General features: G+C 32.6%; 1 protein-coding gene across 1 annotated transcript in view; it reads right to left on the bottom strand.

The window, feature by feature from the left end:
- Nucleotides 1-5,103: 5,103 nt before the first annotated feature.
- lds (transcription termination factor lodestar) overlaps nucleotides 5,104-16,769 on the bottom strand; it is a 36,871-nt gene continuing 25,205 nt past the window's right edge. The window contains exons 12-17 of the mRNA XM_085948326.1: nucleotides 12,066-12,210; nucleotides 11,333-11,565; nucleotides 9,672-9,828; nucleotides 7,779-7,942; nucleotides 6,850-7,007; nucleotides 5,104-6,372 (exon numbers count right to left, since the gene is read on the bottom strand). Of these exons, the coding sequence (XP_085804452.1) occupies nucleotides 6,222-6,372; nucleotides 6,850-7,007; nucleotides 7,779-7,942; nucleotides 9,672-9,828; nucleotides 11,333-11,565; nucleotides 12,066-12,210 (1,008 nt within the window). The 3' untranslated portion in view covers nucleotides 5,104-6,221. The remainder of the gene's footprint in view (nucleotides 6,373-6,849; nucleotides 7,008-7,778; nucleotides 7,943-9,671; nucleotides 9,829-11,332; nucleotides 11,566-12,065; nucleotides 12,211-16,769) is intronic.

Genomic DNA, 16,769 nt, shown 5'->3' with positions numbered 1-16,769 from the left:
TCTTTCTTGTAAGACTACACAGTGAACTGTGCAATGGTGAAATGTTATACATACTAGTTACATGTAACCTGCTAATTGAGGTGCCGAGGATTGAACTAATTACAAGTGCACCGGTTACCAAGTTGAGTGTATCAAATTTTATGTTAAATATACCATTGTAACTTTTACGAAACTGTTTTTAACATTCGGAGAATGACGTCTCCTTGTCAAATACATTTTATTACTATTCCATTAAAAAATATTGATATTTATTTCTATTTGAAAATAATAAAAGCATTTTATACACCATGGGATATAATTACTTCAATCTTGACAATATAATGTTTATATCTTTTCATATAAGGCAGTTAGCATGTTTAAATCTTGATTCACGCATACCTACGTGTAAATAGGTAGGTACCTACGTAGATTTGTGATGATGTGAAACCTGCTCCTAAATATTTTTTTAATTATTTAATACCTGTAAGTACTTGTTTAATTCTCAGCACTTCAATGAGACTAAATTTCAACAAAATTAATTAATATATTACCACAATTAATTATAGATTTTATTACCTACCTTAATAATTAATATTCAACAAAGATAATATGATTATTTAGTAATAAAATTTGTCAGTATCTGTAATAAAAAATAATGCATTTTACCTATGCAATGTATAGCACCCTGGGACTATAGTTGCCTTTTCACATCTATATTTCGCGCTGTCTAGCTTAGTTAAATTGGACATTTTTATGGAAGGTAACTCAAAAAATACAATTTAAATTACAAAATATGTATGGATGCAAACCAAATGTAGGACTTGTATGGATTAAATAAAATAACATCGTAATGCACGAGTCATACATTTGTTTTTTTTGTTTCCATGGGAAGGAGCAATGTTTGTTTCACAAACACCCAGTAATTTTTGTTTCCATGGCAATAAAATTGAGAAGAAATAATACATATGTACCAACTGCATTTAAATTAAATAATAATTAACTACTCCTACACAAATGTTCTTTCAACTAGGGCTGCAGACTGAATATTCTTTCCAGTCGACTTGTTGGAATCTTCCAGTTAAAAAGGATAATCTATGCATTCGTTCTCACATAATATATAATAATTCCTCTGTTACTATAAAGATACAGAAATAATCTTTTATGGTACTCCGATAATTCAAATAGGCTTAATCGTAAATTTTACATAGATAATTAATTGTTTTCAACATTCTGTAAAGGAGGTCTAATTGTCCTCAAATGATATTCCAAATAGAAAAACTAATTTCGCTATGAACTATTTTTTATTCACTAGGTAAGTAATAATTACTTACCTTAATACTTTGATATTTTAATAATACATTGACTGCTGGCTAGATAATTACTTTTTAATCACCACATTTAAATAGCATGCTAATTATGTCGAATGTCCACCTAATCGTTACGCGCTAGGTGCGTCTTTACCGTCCAATGTATTAAAATACAAAAGTTGACTGCCAACTTGCGAACAGAGAGGTGTAATTTCACCGCAATTGGATGTTAATTAATCTTTTTAGTGTAAGAGAACCTCAGGGAAATCATTGATATCATGTACCCCATATTGTATGTTGCTATGGAAATAACATTTTATACACCATGTCCATGGGATATAGGTAATCCAATATTAGGAATAAAATACTTATAACTTTTCATACAAAGCAGTTGTTTGAATCTTGTTTCATGCATACATGGGTGACTCAATTTTTAATAATTATTTCACTCATACCTAGGGTTGGGTTTCGGGAATTCTCGAGAAATTTTCGGGATTTCCCATCCCGAATCTCGAGAATGGAAATTTTTAACATTTCAGGAAATCCCGGATCTCGAGGATCTTTTCTCAGGATTTCTTTATTATCAAATATTAATTGAAAAAAAAACGATTTTCTATATGGAAAAAGTGGACAGAAAACACAAAATTCAAGGACTGATCGGGGCATTTAACACAATTAAGCCAACGTCGAATCAAAATGAGCGCAATTTTTGCAACATCAGGGAATTTTGTGTCTCAAAAGCTTACGTGATTGTCAGACACAGCCATGACACAGCAATTGACAGTCTGTGTTTTTTGAAATTCTATTTTAATGAGTAATGTTTTAAATTATTTTTGTTTTCCTACCTCTATTTTGTTTGTCTTCTTACATAAATAAAAAAAATACATATTTTTTTGGAATTTGTCTGTTTATTACACAGATTTTAGGATTTTTACAAGTTTTTTTGAAATTCCCCGATTTCTCGAGAATTCTTTTCTGGAAATCCCGAATCTTGAGTATTGAAAATTTCATCATTTCGGGAAATACCCAACTTTACTCATACCCCTCAGTACTTTTAACTAATCTTATTATAAGTAGGGATACTATCGACCTGAATTTCTTTTATATAGCATGTACATAGTGAGTTTTGTGTCATACAAACTTGTTCTATAACATTTGACACCGTTCCAGGAAATGGTTGAATTGATAATTACTATAGAAAACATAATATGGTGTGGATAAAAAAAAATTACATTCTATTTCTATTTTGCCTTCTGTTTTGGCAACTTACCACTCAACTGCGATTTTTTTGTGAAATTCATTCTATAGAAAATTCTTTTTTGGGGTTTGAAGTTCAGTGTGACCCAGGAAAATATATCTAAAAATATATCTATAAAAACATTTTAATTTTTTTTTCATTAAAAATTTAAATTTCAAATAAACATTTTAATTTTAAATTTTAACCAAATTTTAATCATTAACTTCGGTATTTTTTTGTTCAGTTAAAATTTTTTCACTGATTCAATATTCATAGAAGACAGTTCTATTTAATATTTTCCAAGTACAGGAATATCTTGAACGAAAAGCTGCCGGTGTACGACCAATAAAATGATTAGTGAGAATTTTTTCAAATTCCTACAAAACCACTTCTTCTTAATCGATGTCCGCTATTGCGTTGGAGCATATGGAAACTATGCAGCGCCTTCAAGAATTCCTCTCCCACGGCAGTCTGCTTACATCCTCCCAGGCCATACCTCTAGTTCCGCTGTATTAGGTGTAGTATTGGCATTGTTTGTTAGAATGCTGGCAAACAACATCACTATCACTGCAAATCACTTTTGCTACACTTAGCGGTGCCACTGTTCAATGATTTACTTATACTTTTAAATTTATGATACCGCACTCTGTATCCGCCGTAAGCATCAGGTCTCGAAGATCGTTATATGGTTACTCTGAGTATCCGTAAAGTGCCATTATGAATGCAAACGTAAAACAGGTTGCATTTGGTTTTTACCGCATCGTGTTGAAAATTGCTCCAGCCATAAATAAAAAAATAAAACACAGAGCAAACAACATGTAATACTTGTATTATTTAATTAAAATGAGTACATAAATATGGCAAGTAGTATTTACATAATATTGGACCTAACATCAAAATTATTACGATTACATGACATCAATAATTAAATTAAATATTACATTCTGCCAAAAAAGAGAAACACATAGAATATAATGAAAATATCCAAAAAAGATGCTGTACGGGTGATATTATTTAGGTGATATTATCGTTGCTATGCAAATAAATTAATAGTACATACTTACTATAAAAATAGTTTGGTTAATTAGGAAGGTTACGAAGAACATCACGCTGAAAAAAATCATCAGTTTGGCATCTTTCTAAGTGCCCGGATAGTATATTACAATACAATGCTACCTTAAGCAGATAACTTGTTTATTTTGACAAGCTAGACTAATTTTCATCCTCCGTCCGCCATTTGAACCATAGAGAAAACAATACAATAACTGTATATTTATAATACAAGAAAATGAAGCCATGTTTTTTATCACTACGTGGGGATTATTGACTGGTAGTTGGCAAGTCAAATAATACACTTATACCTCAACTACGTACACAATATACGACTGCTCGTTATACATTTTTTTCGCCATAATGGCCTTTTAAATCTGTATGGGAGAGTTTGCCTTCGATAAGTCCAAATTTGATGAAATTGAGTTATTACCATGTTGAAATGTAATTCTTCATGCACTATCTACAATTATATAATTTGTAACTCATAACATTACTCATATATTCATAACATATATATTATTTTAAAAAATGTGGATATGTACTGTGCGTTGGAAAATATACCATCCACAATGTCTATTGTTCTAACTGCAAATATCAACAACTATGGGGGCTTCAATTGATAATTTTTTCATATAAGGAATTTTTACTAAAGAAGAAAGGGTCTAGGACGATTTGGCACCGGACAACTGGACGCCACGGAATTCGAAAATAAATAGACGTTAGGTACTTTAAAAAAAATATGTAATATTATTATTTATATTTAAATGATTATATTATGATTTAATAGTTGGTGAGAATGTAAATATGCAGACGTAAATCATGATTTAATCGTGCATATGTTTAAGTTCCAACGAAAAAAGAGTTTTTTATTTTATAGAAAGCCTTAGGCATGGTAATTCTCAATCCGCAATAAAGAATACATTATGTTAAGAGTAAAATGAATTAAAACTACTAAGTAGTAGATAGAAACTGATTAAAATACCTCGTCTACGTTCTGTATACGTGTCTACGACAGTGCGGCGTCCAATTGTCCGGAGTCCAGTCGTCCCATTCCCAGAAGAAAAACAACACAATATTGTAGTATTTTAATTCAGAGTTGCTTATTTTAAAATTACAATTGTTTCAGTGTGTAGGTAACGAATTAATAAAAAAAATATTTCTAGTTTCCACTATTGTTGAAAAAAATTATAATTCTATCCGGTCCCAATAAAAAATTACTACATACATTTTGTAAAATAAAATATTGAATGAAAAAAACTCAATTTTTGGGAGACTTTTCAACAGAGATGTTAGTTGTGATAATATTGAAAATGTCCTGTATTCACATACCCCAAATCTGGACATCGTAGCCATACAGCATTACACTATTATCATTACATCTTGGCATTATAAAGAGGTATTTATCAGAGCGTTGGAGCAGGAGCACGGAGTACTGGTGCAATGGGATTTTACCCGGAGCAGGAGCGGAGCCCGAGCACCGAAAATTTGTAGTGCTCCACTGCTCCGGATGTTTTTTTTTATTATTTTCATCCTAAAATCCAATGAAAATATTATATTTTGACACTTTGCAACACTGGAATTATTTGAAATATGGCAACGCTGCCGAGTGATAAATAACCTCACTTTTTTGACAGAAGTGGCAAATAATGAGAGACGATTTGCTGTCGGATTTTGTTTAATAGAATTAATAATAAAAATGACGATTATTTTAGAACTACTTATTTTTTTAACATTTGTATACATATACCTAATACTTATTAAAACTTTTTACCCGGAGCGGAGCCGGAGCAAGTATTAGGTCCCGGAGCGGAGCAATTCAAAAAAGTGTCTGCTCCAAAGCTCTAGTATTTATGCAATATTTAATTATTACCTAAGTTCAAAACGAATGAGGTAGTCAAGCCAGAGTGGCCTAGCTGAGTTTTGTTATACTATTATTTATTATAACCTTGCATACTACAGGTACATGGCTTCTCTAGTTATTATAATTCTCTATGATTTTATCAATTAAAATAGTGGTAAATGCGCCCACCGTGTCAGAGATCAGAACACTCACATTTTAATCTTTGGGTCACAGGTCAGACTCTGACACTGTTTAGATCCAGGGTATGGTCCCAATGGGTTGAGTGAAGGGCTAGCAATCAAACCTATACATTGCTAGCTGAAAGCAACAGTGAGATAAAGTGAAAAAAGTCAATTTTGAAATAAGTATGCCAATCGGTTGCTGAAAACTATAGGTAGCTATAATAGCTACATAATGAATAACTGAGATATAAAAAAAAATTGTAATACCCCGTTTAAAAGAAAAAATGCCACTGTTGCATTTATGAAAATTTTCCTGTAACTTCAAAGCAACAGTGGGATAACTGAGATACCCCACTAATAAGGATATACAAAAAATCCGATTATCTATTATAAACTGCAAAAAAACAAAATAAACTCATAGTTAACTATTTAATTTGTATGAAACAAACATAAAAGTTCAATTATCTCGAAACTAGTATTTTTGACTATCTCACTGTTGCTTTCAGGTAGCGAGTCATTGTGAAGGTCTTACTACCGAGTGCCTTCAAATTATTCAAATATACATTTAACAATAAACTGTGCACATTATCATAAATTGGAAATATTATAATCTAAAAATACATCTATTGCATATTAAACATGAGTTTCAGATCTTCTATCGAGAGTTTGGAAGATTGCGTCATTTTAGCACCAGTGAGCACGTTCTCCGCCAACGCAAGCTTTTTGTCTTGCAATAGTTTTATACTATTTTCCACTGTCTCCAAGCACATGAACCTGAAAAACGAAAAACGTGAAAATTAATAATGTAGGTATGCACCAACGTCTGTAAAGTTGTCCTCGATAATGATTTATTATTGACTGACACATAATTATTGTCAATTTATACCCAGGTTGGTAAGAAATATTCTGACCTCTTGTAGCTAACGAATGACAGGTTTTATTTATTTATATCATCAGAAAGTTCAGGATAAAAGAGGGTTAATTAAGTTTAAACTTTGTTAAAATAAATTAAATTTGATTAAAATGAAAACAGATTCCTCTGCATAATTTGTTTTTTTTAAATTTGACAACCCGTGTGCCCTCTGGCATTTCACCTGCCGCCAGTTTGCGGTGGAGAAAATTTTCCCCCAAGATTGTTATCAAAATATCTTTGTATGAAAAGATACCATAATCCAAAAACACTGTTTTGAGGTGATTCTCATAGATAGCATACCAAATTCAATTTTAATGAATGATGTAATGTCAACTCACTTGTAAATGTGAACAGGTTTCTTTTGTCCCACTCGGTATATCCTGTCTTGCGCCTGAGCTTCCAACTGCGGATTCCAATGGAGGTCAAGTAAAAGGAGATGGTTTCCTCCAACCAGGTTTAAACCAACACCGCCCGCACATAATGACAGGAGCAGGACCTGAAATCGTTTCAATAACGATACAATAATGGCGTATTACAACACGATACATTGTGATTTCGGAACATTCTTAGTATAGTTAAGGTAGTATCTTTTGGCAGATTGATTGTAAATAAAATTAAAATGGCGGCCTGCAGTGGACTAACTTTGGTTACGTATTTAAGAACTATTTGTGATTTTATGTAATTGTTCAATCTAAATAATGTTGGTTCATGACGTAAAAACTTCTTTTAAGCATGTAACGCTAACTATTTTTATCTCAAGAGTGTTGAATGAACCTGCAGCTAATTTAATTATTAGTAAAAGTAACCTTGCATCAGCTGCATCACCATAACATATTATGTAATGCTCAATCTTCATAGACAAGGGTTTATCTTCTATATCTTCAACAACGTCAACATGCTTTTTGATGTTGCAGGAAATTATCGAGGTATAGTAGATACACATTACAATATTATCAGTTATTACCCACTCCTAAACGGCTCAAATTAGTAAGAAGGTGTGTTCAGATGTTTCTTACATTTCAGCCCCTTAGTACCAAAGAAACGTATCCCATTTTTCTCTACTTTAAAGGAGACACCGAACACAAGTAAATCTACTGACATAACAAAAAAGTATTTTCAAGAGATACATATTGAACTATCTTTGTCACTTATGTCCAGTACCATACGTAACATAAAATAGTTAAAAATTGATACAGGTTTCTTTGGTCCTAAGGGGTCGATTTATAATTATTTTATAGGCAGTTATTGTATGTTATTGAGTACATACTTGTATATTGGATGAGGCGTCATTGAACCGTTTGACAATCTCCTGTCTGGAAAGGACGGGAACCTTTCCACTCAATGTCGCGCATCGCACTCCATTCTTCTTAAGGTTTGCTTCTACGATGTCGAGCATCCCAGTCCATTGGCTGACCACCACTGCTTTGTCCTCTGCAACGTTAAGTGAACATTTGCAGGGAATTTCACGAATGTGTTGATGGATCACTTATATATCCTATCATCAATGTTCCCTGTAAGGTGTGCACGTGTACAAAATGTGTCCGCACACATATTTTCATCCCCCGCACAGTCCTCACACAAAAATATTGTAAAAGAAAGTTTCCTTTGCCAGATTTTAGTTTTGCTCGAATACACAAAATATGCACGATTCTTCGACTCATTTCTCAAAAGGCTAAGGTCAAGTGCGACTAACGCGAGCACGCAAGAGAAATTTTACATCGAGCAGGATCACTATGTCCGTCGCGTTCCCGAGTATATCCCGCATCGTATCCTGAGCCAACGTATACGAAAAGAAGATATGTATTTTAGTGTTTATTATCTGGCTGGACTCCAATGCGATATAGTACCAAGCAATTGGGTAAGAATACAATTTTCATAAAATTAATTACTTTCTAGTGTTTTCGCTTTGCCTGGGGTGTTGAATCGCCTAGGGCCGGTCCTGAGTATATACTGTATAGACAAAATTCGGAGAAAGATTTTTTTACGTAGGTACCTAGTTGAAAAATTAATAAGAATTTGTTGCTTCACCCGAAAAGAAACACATTTTTTATTAATGTTTATTTTGCATAAAAGTGTATTGAACAAAAACAACCCAACATACAAATATATAGATTTAATATAAATATAAAAAAAACGTTCTGCAAGTTTAGTATTTAATATATTTTATCAACGAATACTTTTATTCTTTATTTCCTATTCTTTTTATTTACTTCAAAAATTATCATTGTTAGTGTTATTATTATATAAAATCAAAAATTAATAAACACCTTAAAAATATAAGTTGTATGTGTGTATTTGTGGGGGGGGGGGTGTAAATTTACCGCACCGGGTGACGGCCCATCACTGACGTTACCTAGTTGACCTGGTTACGCCACTGCTCAGATACGTTGATGATCCGCCACACACAATAGAAAAATTAAAAGGAACGTTGCATATCACTGGTAATATTATGTAATAGAAACAATGTATGTATTACAGTGACAAAGAATTTGGACTCTTATAGAACGAGTCTTACACACATTTCGTATTAGGAATTTTAAAGGTAGTTCGATCTTCGAATCGAACAATTACACTCGTGGTCGTATTTAATCTGTCGCTTTGTTTACATAACCTACGTACACATTTCCCAGTATTTTACGTGATTATTAATCATTTAAACAATGGGCAATGTATTGCTTTTAGCTGTCTACATAAAATTGTCAAGGAAGTATCTTTCCACGGGTAATTTATAGCTAAATTTCATTTTCAAATGTCTGCTTTGATAGATGTATGAAAAGTTCAAATTGAAATTGATTTAATTATACACTATCCAATCCTAGGAATTTAATTATTCAAGGGTTGTTTTGGCATCATCTGCACATATAATCATGTATGTAATTGGCTAATTGGGTGACACTGAAATTATAGTGGAATGTCATAGTAGAAGTGTGAAGTTCTCTTCGAAAGAACTTGCAATGCAAAGTCAATTGTATCTAACTTAATCAGTAGATCAGAGGTCCCTTTTTCAATTTTAACTTCAATTTTAGGCTCATCTCTATAGAAGAAGGTTTTATTAAATATCTTTGTGCAGTTTTCATTCTTATTCATTCATTCATTATTTGTATTTGACATTTCTGTCTGAGACGGTTGCACTACATCAGGTACGTATATTGATCCTTACCTGTGTTTATAAATACATTCTCTTCTAGGCATTGCAATGCTGCATGTATTTTCGTGCTCGTCCGTTTGAGATCAAAAACAGGATTAGATGCGCTTAGGACTCTGCTCATGGCTACGGCCACTGAGGTGCCTTCAATTGGCTCTGCTAGCGTTTGAACCTGTAACATTACATTGACTATAAAATAGAATAAAAAATTACGAATGCTCACTCAAGTTTAGGACCACTGTTGAATATTACATGTCATGTGGCGCCCTCATTCAGCGGACAACTTATACTGGTTCAACTCATTTAATTGGCTATAAACTTGAATTATTCAAAATTTAAATGAGATACTACAAACCGTGTTATAACGTTATTTGTGATTAAAAGTGATTAATGCACAACTATTGTTTTGTGATGTCATGGTGATTATTAATTTCCTTCAAAAGCACAGTGAGATAATAGTTTTTGAATAAGCGTTTGAATCTATATCTGCGCGTGTAATAGTAGTTTTTGCATTATATCTGAGTATAACTCTACCTTATTACAACTACTTAAATGCAGAAACATTCATTTTAATGGCGATCAATCCTAAGTGATAAAAATTCACATAGAATTTTTGAGGGTGTTGGTTTCAAAGTCAGTTATAGGTAAATCATTCTACAGTGGCACCATAGGCGATTTGCCAGTATATTGGAATTGTTTGCTGCAATGCCTGTTTCAATAGCAAATAATACCACTACAACTGCAAGCCACTTTTACCGTGGCTATGTTGTCACTGTATGATACACCTATACATACCTTCATTTTTTTTTTTTTAAATATTTTTTGTAATTCTGGTTCTCTAACCTTTCCGTCGTATGTATTTTGACATACTATTAAATCCAGCTTTGTTTATTAGTAAAATAGTATTAATCCAGAGGTTGATTGCAAAGTCGGTTATATTCAACAAATTTAAACAGGTTTTTTTTATTACGGCTATACTTCAGTTGAGGCATGGTCTAAAAAGATCATGGCTAGGCGATGCGCAGATTGTACAAATGACGCGTGCCGAACAAAATATAATTTGTCATAAAAATCCAACATGCGTCCATTTAATGTTACTACTATATCCATTGAGATGTTTTCTTTTTTAAGTACATACGTAAAGTTTTTTAGTCATCTTTACACGATTTAAGAATATTTTCATCTAACGCCATGACAAAACAAATCGACGTGCAGACAGCTCGACTATCGGTCTCCGATTGGCGACTAGTGAGAAATTTCGTCGCACCTACTGTTGAAAATTATTTGCCGTTTCACTAAAGTACGCTCTTAATTTAAAGACTTTTGGGTCATTTTCTAATTATTTAGTAATATGTTTGTAAAAAAAACCTTCTATTTACAGTGATTATCTCAAAATGGCAGAATAGGTAACTGACTTAAAAAAAAAATAGGTAACAGCCCCAGTTCATATATGAAAATGTTTTTATTAGAGCATTTCGATCTGAGATTTAATCTTTCTGCACAGAGTTGGGCCTGGTTCATTCAAGGTCTACTCATTCTAATCCTGTTTTTTATAAAAATTGCACTCAAACTAGTTCTGAATTAACATGATTACAGTAAGGGTGACTGACAGCTGGGTTGTGAATAAGTTTAAAATAGTGAATTATATAGAAGAAATGAATACAATATTTTCTTACATCTCCTCCTGCGGCGTCGATGGCGGGCTCATCTTCGAGTTCGTCCTCGAGATTCATCTTGGACAGTTCACTGAGCAGATCTGACTCGGGATTGCTGTTCCCCTGCGAATTGTCGAGGTTCCCCTCGTACTGCTCGTCATCCAGCATGGCGTGGATGAGGCCCGCGTGGCAGCAGATCTGTCGCAGCCGCAACAGCAGCACCAAGATTTCGTGCGACTTCACCGGTTTGACTCCTACAACACATCTTTCATTTGACTCATAGACAACATACATACTTTACCTATCAGCTAATGTTTCCAGGGTCATCGTGCATTTAGTATAGCGTTAGGAACTTTACCATAGTATATAACAAAAAAGATTGTTCAGTGTAGCTTGTCACAGAAGCATCTGTCTGTTTTGGACCTTAAATGCTTCCATTTTGTTTATTTAGTAGGTCATTAATAAATTTTAGCCTTATCGGTGAACTGAGCCATTCCACATCTACTTAAAAATGGTTATTTTTGATTAAATGACCTAAACTAGTTAGTAAATGATCTGATAAATTTATATTGCTATCCGAGACCGTCCAAAGCCGCATCCCTCCAGTTCCCAAGATCTCAAATATTTTGAGTAAAAATACGTGTTTAGAAATTTTTCATATCTCAAACATTTACGAATATGAAAAAGGCCAAAGGCCATATGCACAGAGGCGAGAGTAAGCCAATTATATCGAGACTTAAAATAATAATCATACCATGTAACGCAACCATTTTTTTGTGCATTTTGTAATATGCTCCATTCGGATCATTAACTTTTTCCGAGCTGTAATCTTCACCATTTTGCTTCTGTGCTCGCTGGTGCAGAAATTGACCGAATAAGTTTTTAGAGAAGACCAGCACCTAAAAACATTTATTACAATCAAACATACACACAAGAGTATGGTAATAAATACTATGCGTCTATCAGTGGCGAAGGCTCCATACTAAGCGATTATTTAAAGCTTACCTTCTATTTTCAAGTATTTAATTTATATAAATAAATATCTATATTGTAGGACATTGTAGGTTATAATAAAAATATTGATTGCCATCTATCGTCGTTATTTATAAGTAGAGCTTTTAATTTAGTCATGTTTCGAATCAAAAATAAATGACGGAACGTCCAACGTGAGTGCTATTTTTAGAATTATTTCAACGATAATCCAAGCCGAATTTTCTACCGCAATTCAGTTGCCAACTTCATGCATGTCTGCGTTTTTGTTCGAGACTCGGAAGCGTTAAAAGACAAGCTTATTCGAAATCTTGATTTGTTTATTGTCTTTGCTTATCTTTAAAAGCAAATAATAAATAATAGGGATGATTAAAAAAAATAATAACTATTGTGTTCGATCACATATAATTTATAAATTGTTATTAAAAATAAATATTGTATTAATTCGCGATTATTATTTAGGTTACTTCAGTCATAGACAAACATAACATGCTATTCACAGTTTATGTCATTTTGACATTTCAAAGCGGTGGTAAAGGTTTATTTTATAATACAAAATTCATTGTGTTACTGTGAATGTGGATAAATTATCTCATATTGTACCGAAATCATTCGCCAGTGCTTTAAATATATAAGTATTTATTAAATTGTGTAGTGTCCCGGTAGAAATGTGCGAACGATTGCATTTAAAAATTATCAAAGCTTGACCTTCCAAGGGTTCATTTAGATTTGAATACAGCAAAAAAACTTATATTAGACATTTTCACAACAATTTATAAATGATAAATATTTGTTTTTAACTGGCAGTTATACATTAAACAAACTTTTTTGTTGGCGATGCGTATTGTTTGGTAAAGAAAGTATGCGTGGAATTCTACTGCCATAAGTGATTTAAATAATTTGACAAATTCAGCGGTGAAACCTATGACCAGTGTGTCGTTGTCATTAGTGTGCACCTATTCATCAGTAGTAATATCGTAAGTATTATCTTCTTATTTCCCGTAAGTTACCTGACAAGTGTGCTCTTTTTCTCTGATCTCCACAGCTTACCTCTTTCCAAAAGTCACCCTTCGCCACTGGCGTCTATTATTAATCCCACAGGTCAAATTAACATTTTATTCATAAACAATGTATTCAGTGCCGCCACGTTGAGAATATTAATATTTCTATGGCAACCAATTCAACAACATTAACCTGGCACTCGCGGCCTATTGTAGTATGACGAATTCACTCTCCGCGGTGACGGTTTTTGTTTAATTTAACTTCTGTGTTTCATAATAAAAATGGCAATAAAAAATGAGTTTTATGGCTCTTTAGGCGCCTAGACATGTTCAGATTATTTTACAACATTAAAAAACCGTAATAAATCAGTCATAATGTCAAAAATATCCGAAGAAATTAATTCTATACAAAGACTCACCATTTATAAGATTTCCGCCATTTTGTTTTATGTATATGGAGCACTGCAAGGCTTGCATTTTGTTATTCGTCAAGCTCGTGCTTGACGCGAGTATAGAAACACTTCACAAATGGTAATAAAATCACACATAATGTTTTTTCCCTGAGTAGGGTCGTAAAAATAGCACAATAATTTTAGACTAAACAAACTTTTAGGCAGACACTTAAACAGCTATTAAATATTATTACTGAGTTACATATTTATTTTTACTTTACACATTTAAAATTGTTTTGAAGAGTGGTAGATTTTATAACACGGACTAAGACATAAAGCCACATTGCAAATACAACACATATATCTAGATAGAGATGTTTTTTTTTATTAATTTTTGAATTTCCGCACACATGACAGCGTCTTCTGGGCTTTTTATTATTTGCCGTGGGCGGAATGTGTTGCGGCAAATGATCTGTTAAAGTTCTAGGCAACAACCTCAATGGATTTTCACTAGTCGATGGTCTGGGTTGTGGAGTTTTCGTGATTTTCACAGCGTACTTAGCAACTAATTGTTTTATCACGACTAACTGAAATTCTCCTAAAGTTTTTTTACTACCAGTAACAGATTTATACATATAGAACGCATTTAATAAATAGAGGTCAATCATGTGAAATGCTACTTTTTTGTACCATTTCACAGATTTCCTCATGCACGACAAGCTGCTGAGCATCATGTCGGCCTTGTCGACAGTCCCCATATTTTTATTATACTCTAAGATGCACTTTGGCTTCATAATGGGTTCTCCGGTTCTAAAATTAGTTTTACCGGTTGGACCGAAGGAATCATCGTGCATGGTTGTAAGCATGTGGACATCTCTTCTGTCACACCATTTGAGAGCCAACAATGGGCTGTTTGACTTTACCTCTGTCTCCCCCTTTTTCAGCTTTTTGAAGCATGGCATTTCTTTGCGATTCTTACGTACAGTCCCACAAGCTGTTATAGCACGGATTTACCAGACTGCCATTGACACCAAATATCGTGTTAGGGAACGGCTTCATTGGGAAGCCTTAGCCCAACACGGCAACGCAAAGGTGGAGGTCGCGCCGCATGCCAACTACCGCGGCAATAATGAACTCTAAACAATAACGTTTTAAACTGGTTGAATTTATTCAGAGTTATTTTAACATAATTGACATCGGCAGTTTATTAATTAAATGTTTAATTAACGATACGGCATTTTAAAGAGATCGACAATCATCGCGGGAGCTCCGGCGGACAGACGGTCCTGCCTTCGCCTCCCGGATATCAAGCCCCGAACAAAGGGCTCACAACATCTTTTATAATTTAAGATACTTCATGTTACTGCACTTACTGGCTAACAAAATGGTTTGGCGCAGCCTTTATTAATAAATTTATATATTACAAGATATATTCATATAAGTGATATTATTCCATAACAACCCCAATGTTAGAGTAAAGTAGCAGACTCGATGTCGGTTGCTTTACAGGCGTCGAATAATCGTGGAGTAGTTTGTTTCTTTCTTCAAGACATCGTAAAAATGTGACATCAGTTTTGAATTGAAGAACTGCGTTGACCTTGATTCAATAATCTATAAGTTGTGGCCTCGATTACATTGGTGATAAGTTCGTCTCCATAATGGTAATATTATATTGTCCTCTTCTTTGAATTGATTAAGTTTTGAGAACATCTTGGTATGGTACCTACATCAGTCGTTGATAACTAATGTTGATTTCAAATGATTTTGATTGCATTTGATGTAAAATTGTTGATTTCAAATGATTTTGATTGCATTTGATGTAAATTGTTGATTTCAAATGATTTTGATTGCATTTGATGTAATTGTTGATTTCAAATGTTTTTGATTGCATTTGATGTAAATTGTCGAGTGTCATCTTATATTTTAAATGACATCCCTTCTTCTTAAATTAACATTTTTGTTAAGTACTTCTTTTTTCCATTGATTTTGTAAATTATTTGATTTGATAATAATTGATTCCATTATAATTGTTTGATAATAATCTTTCGATAATAATATTGTTCCTTGGTTAAAACTGATTTCATAATAATTGTTTGATGATGATCATTTCGATAATAATATTTTCCTTGGTTAAAATTGATTTCACAATAATTGTTTGATGATGATCATTTTGATAATAATATTTTTCCTTGGTTAAAATTGATTTCATAATTATTGTTTATGATGATGCCTTATTAGCTTAGGCATAATATTTGTTTTTGTTACATCCATAATAAGATTCACTTTTCTCCATTTCGAATTGTGTGACATCCTTCAGTTAGTTTTTTTCCAATTGGTATTTGTTTATCGCAGATTTTTAGATTAATGCAATAATACAGGATTACAAGGAATTTGGAACATTTTGGATACAAGGATTATATAAAATTAATAGTAAAATATCCTCTAATGAGATTTGATTTGTATGTTAATTTTTTCTTAATATAACTTACATGTTATTATTAAAACAATTTGATTATTTTCTAATCATAAATCGATATTTTCGAATTAATAACGATCGAAAAATAGGTTATTTTTTTAAACCCGAATGTTTAAAATACACATTCTAATATCTCAAACAATAATAAGATACTTTTCTTATTAGATACTTGTTTACAAAATGCATTTTATTCGCATTAAAATAATATGTACCTATAGAGAGCTTTATTTTTCTCTCTCTGCATTGATTCTTTAACTACCGATATGGTTTGTTTTTAATTTTGAATCTTAATTAATTAGACACATTGTTCCTTCAACAAAATTTAACATATTGACGTATGTTTATTCATTCATGATAACATTACGTATGGCATCATGTTTATACTTACATTTAAAATTAGATTCTAAAATATTTCGATAGAATAAAACTAATCGACATAATACACTAAATTTAATTAGCTTTTATTAGTATGATATTAATATTTCTTTACTCTCGTGTATTTATTACTCGTTGGTAACTATCTAGTCTCTAACAATCTACTTAATTATTTGATAAGGAAATTATTTCTAATTGTCTTACTTGCAATATAAGTGTTATAT

The sequence above is a fragment of the Rhyacophila brunnea genome, unplaced genomic scaffold (genome assembly GCF_057557595.1).
Source record: "Rhyacophila brunnea isolate RB1 unplaced genomic scaffold, BYU_Rbru_1.0 scaffold_20, whole genome shotgun sequence".
Classification (NCBI taxonomy): Eukaryota; Metazoa; Arthropoda; class Insecta; order Trichoptera; family Rhyacophilidae; genus Rhyacophila; species Rhyacophila brunnea.
This window is presented reverse-complemented; position numbering and strand designations above follow the sequence as displayed.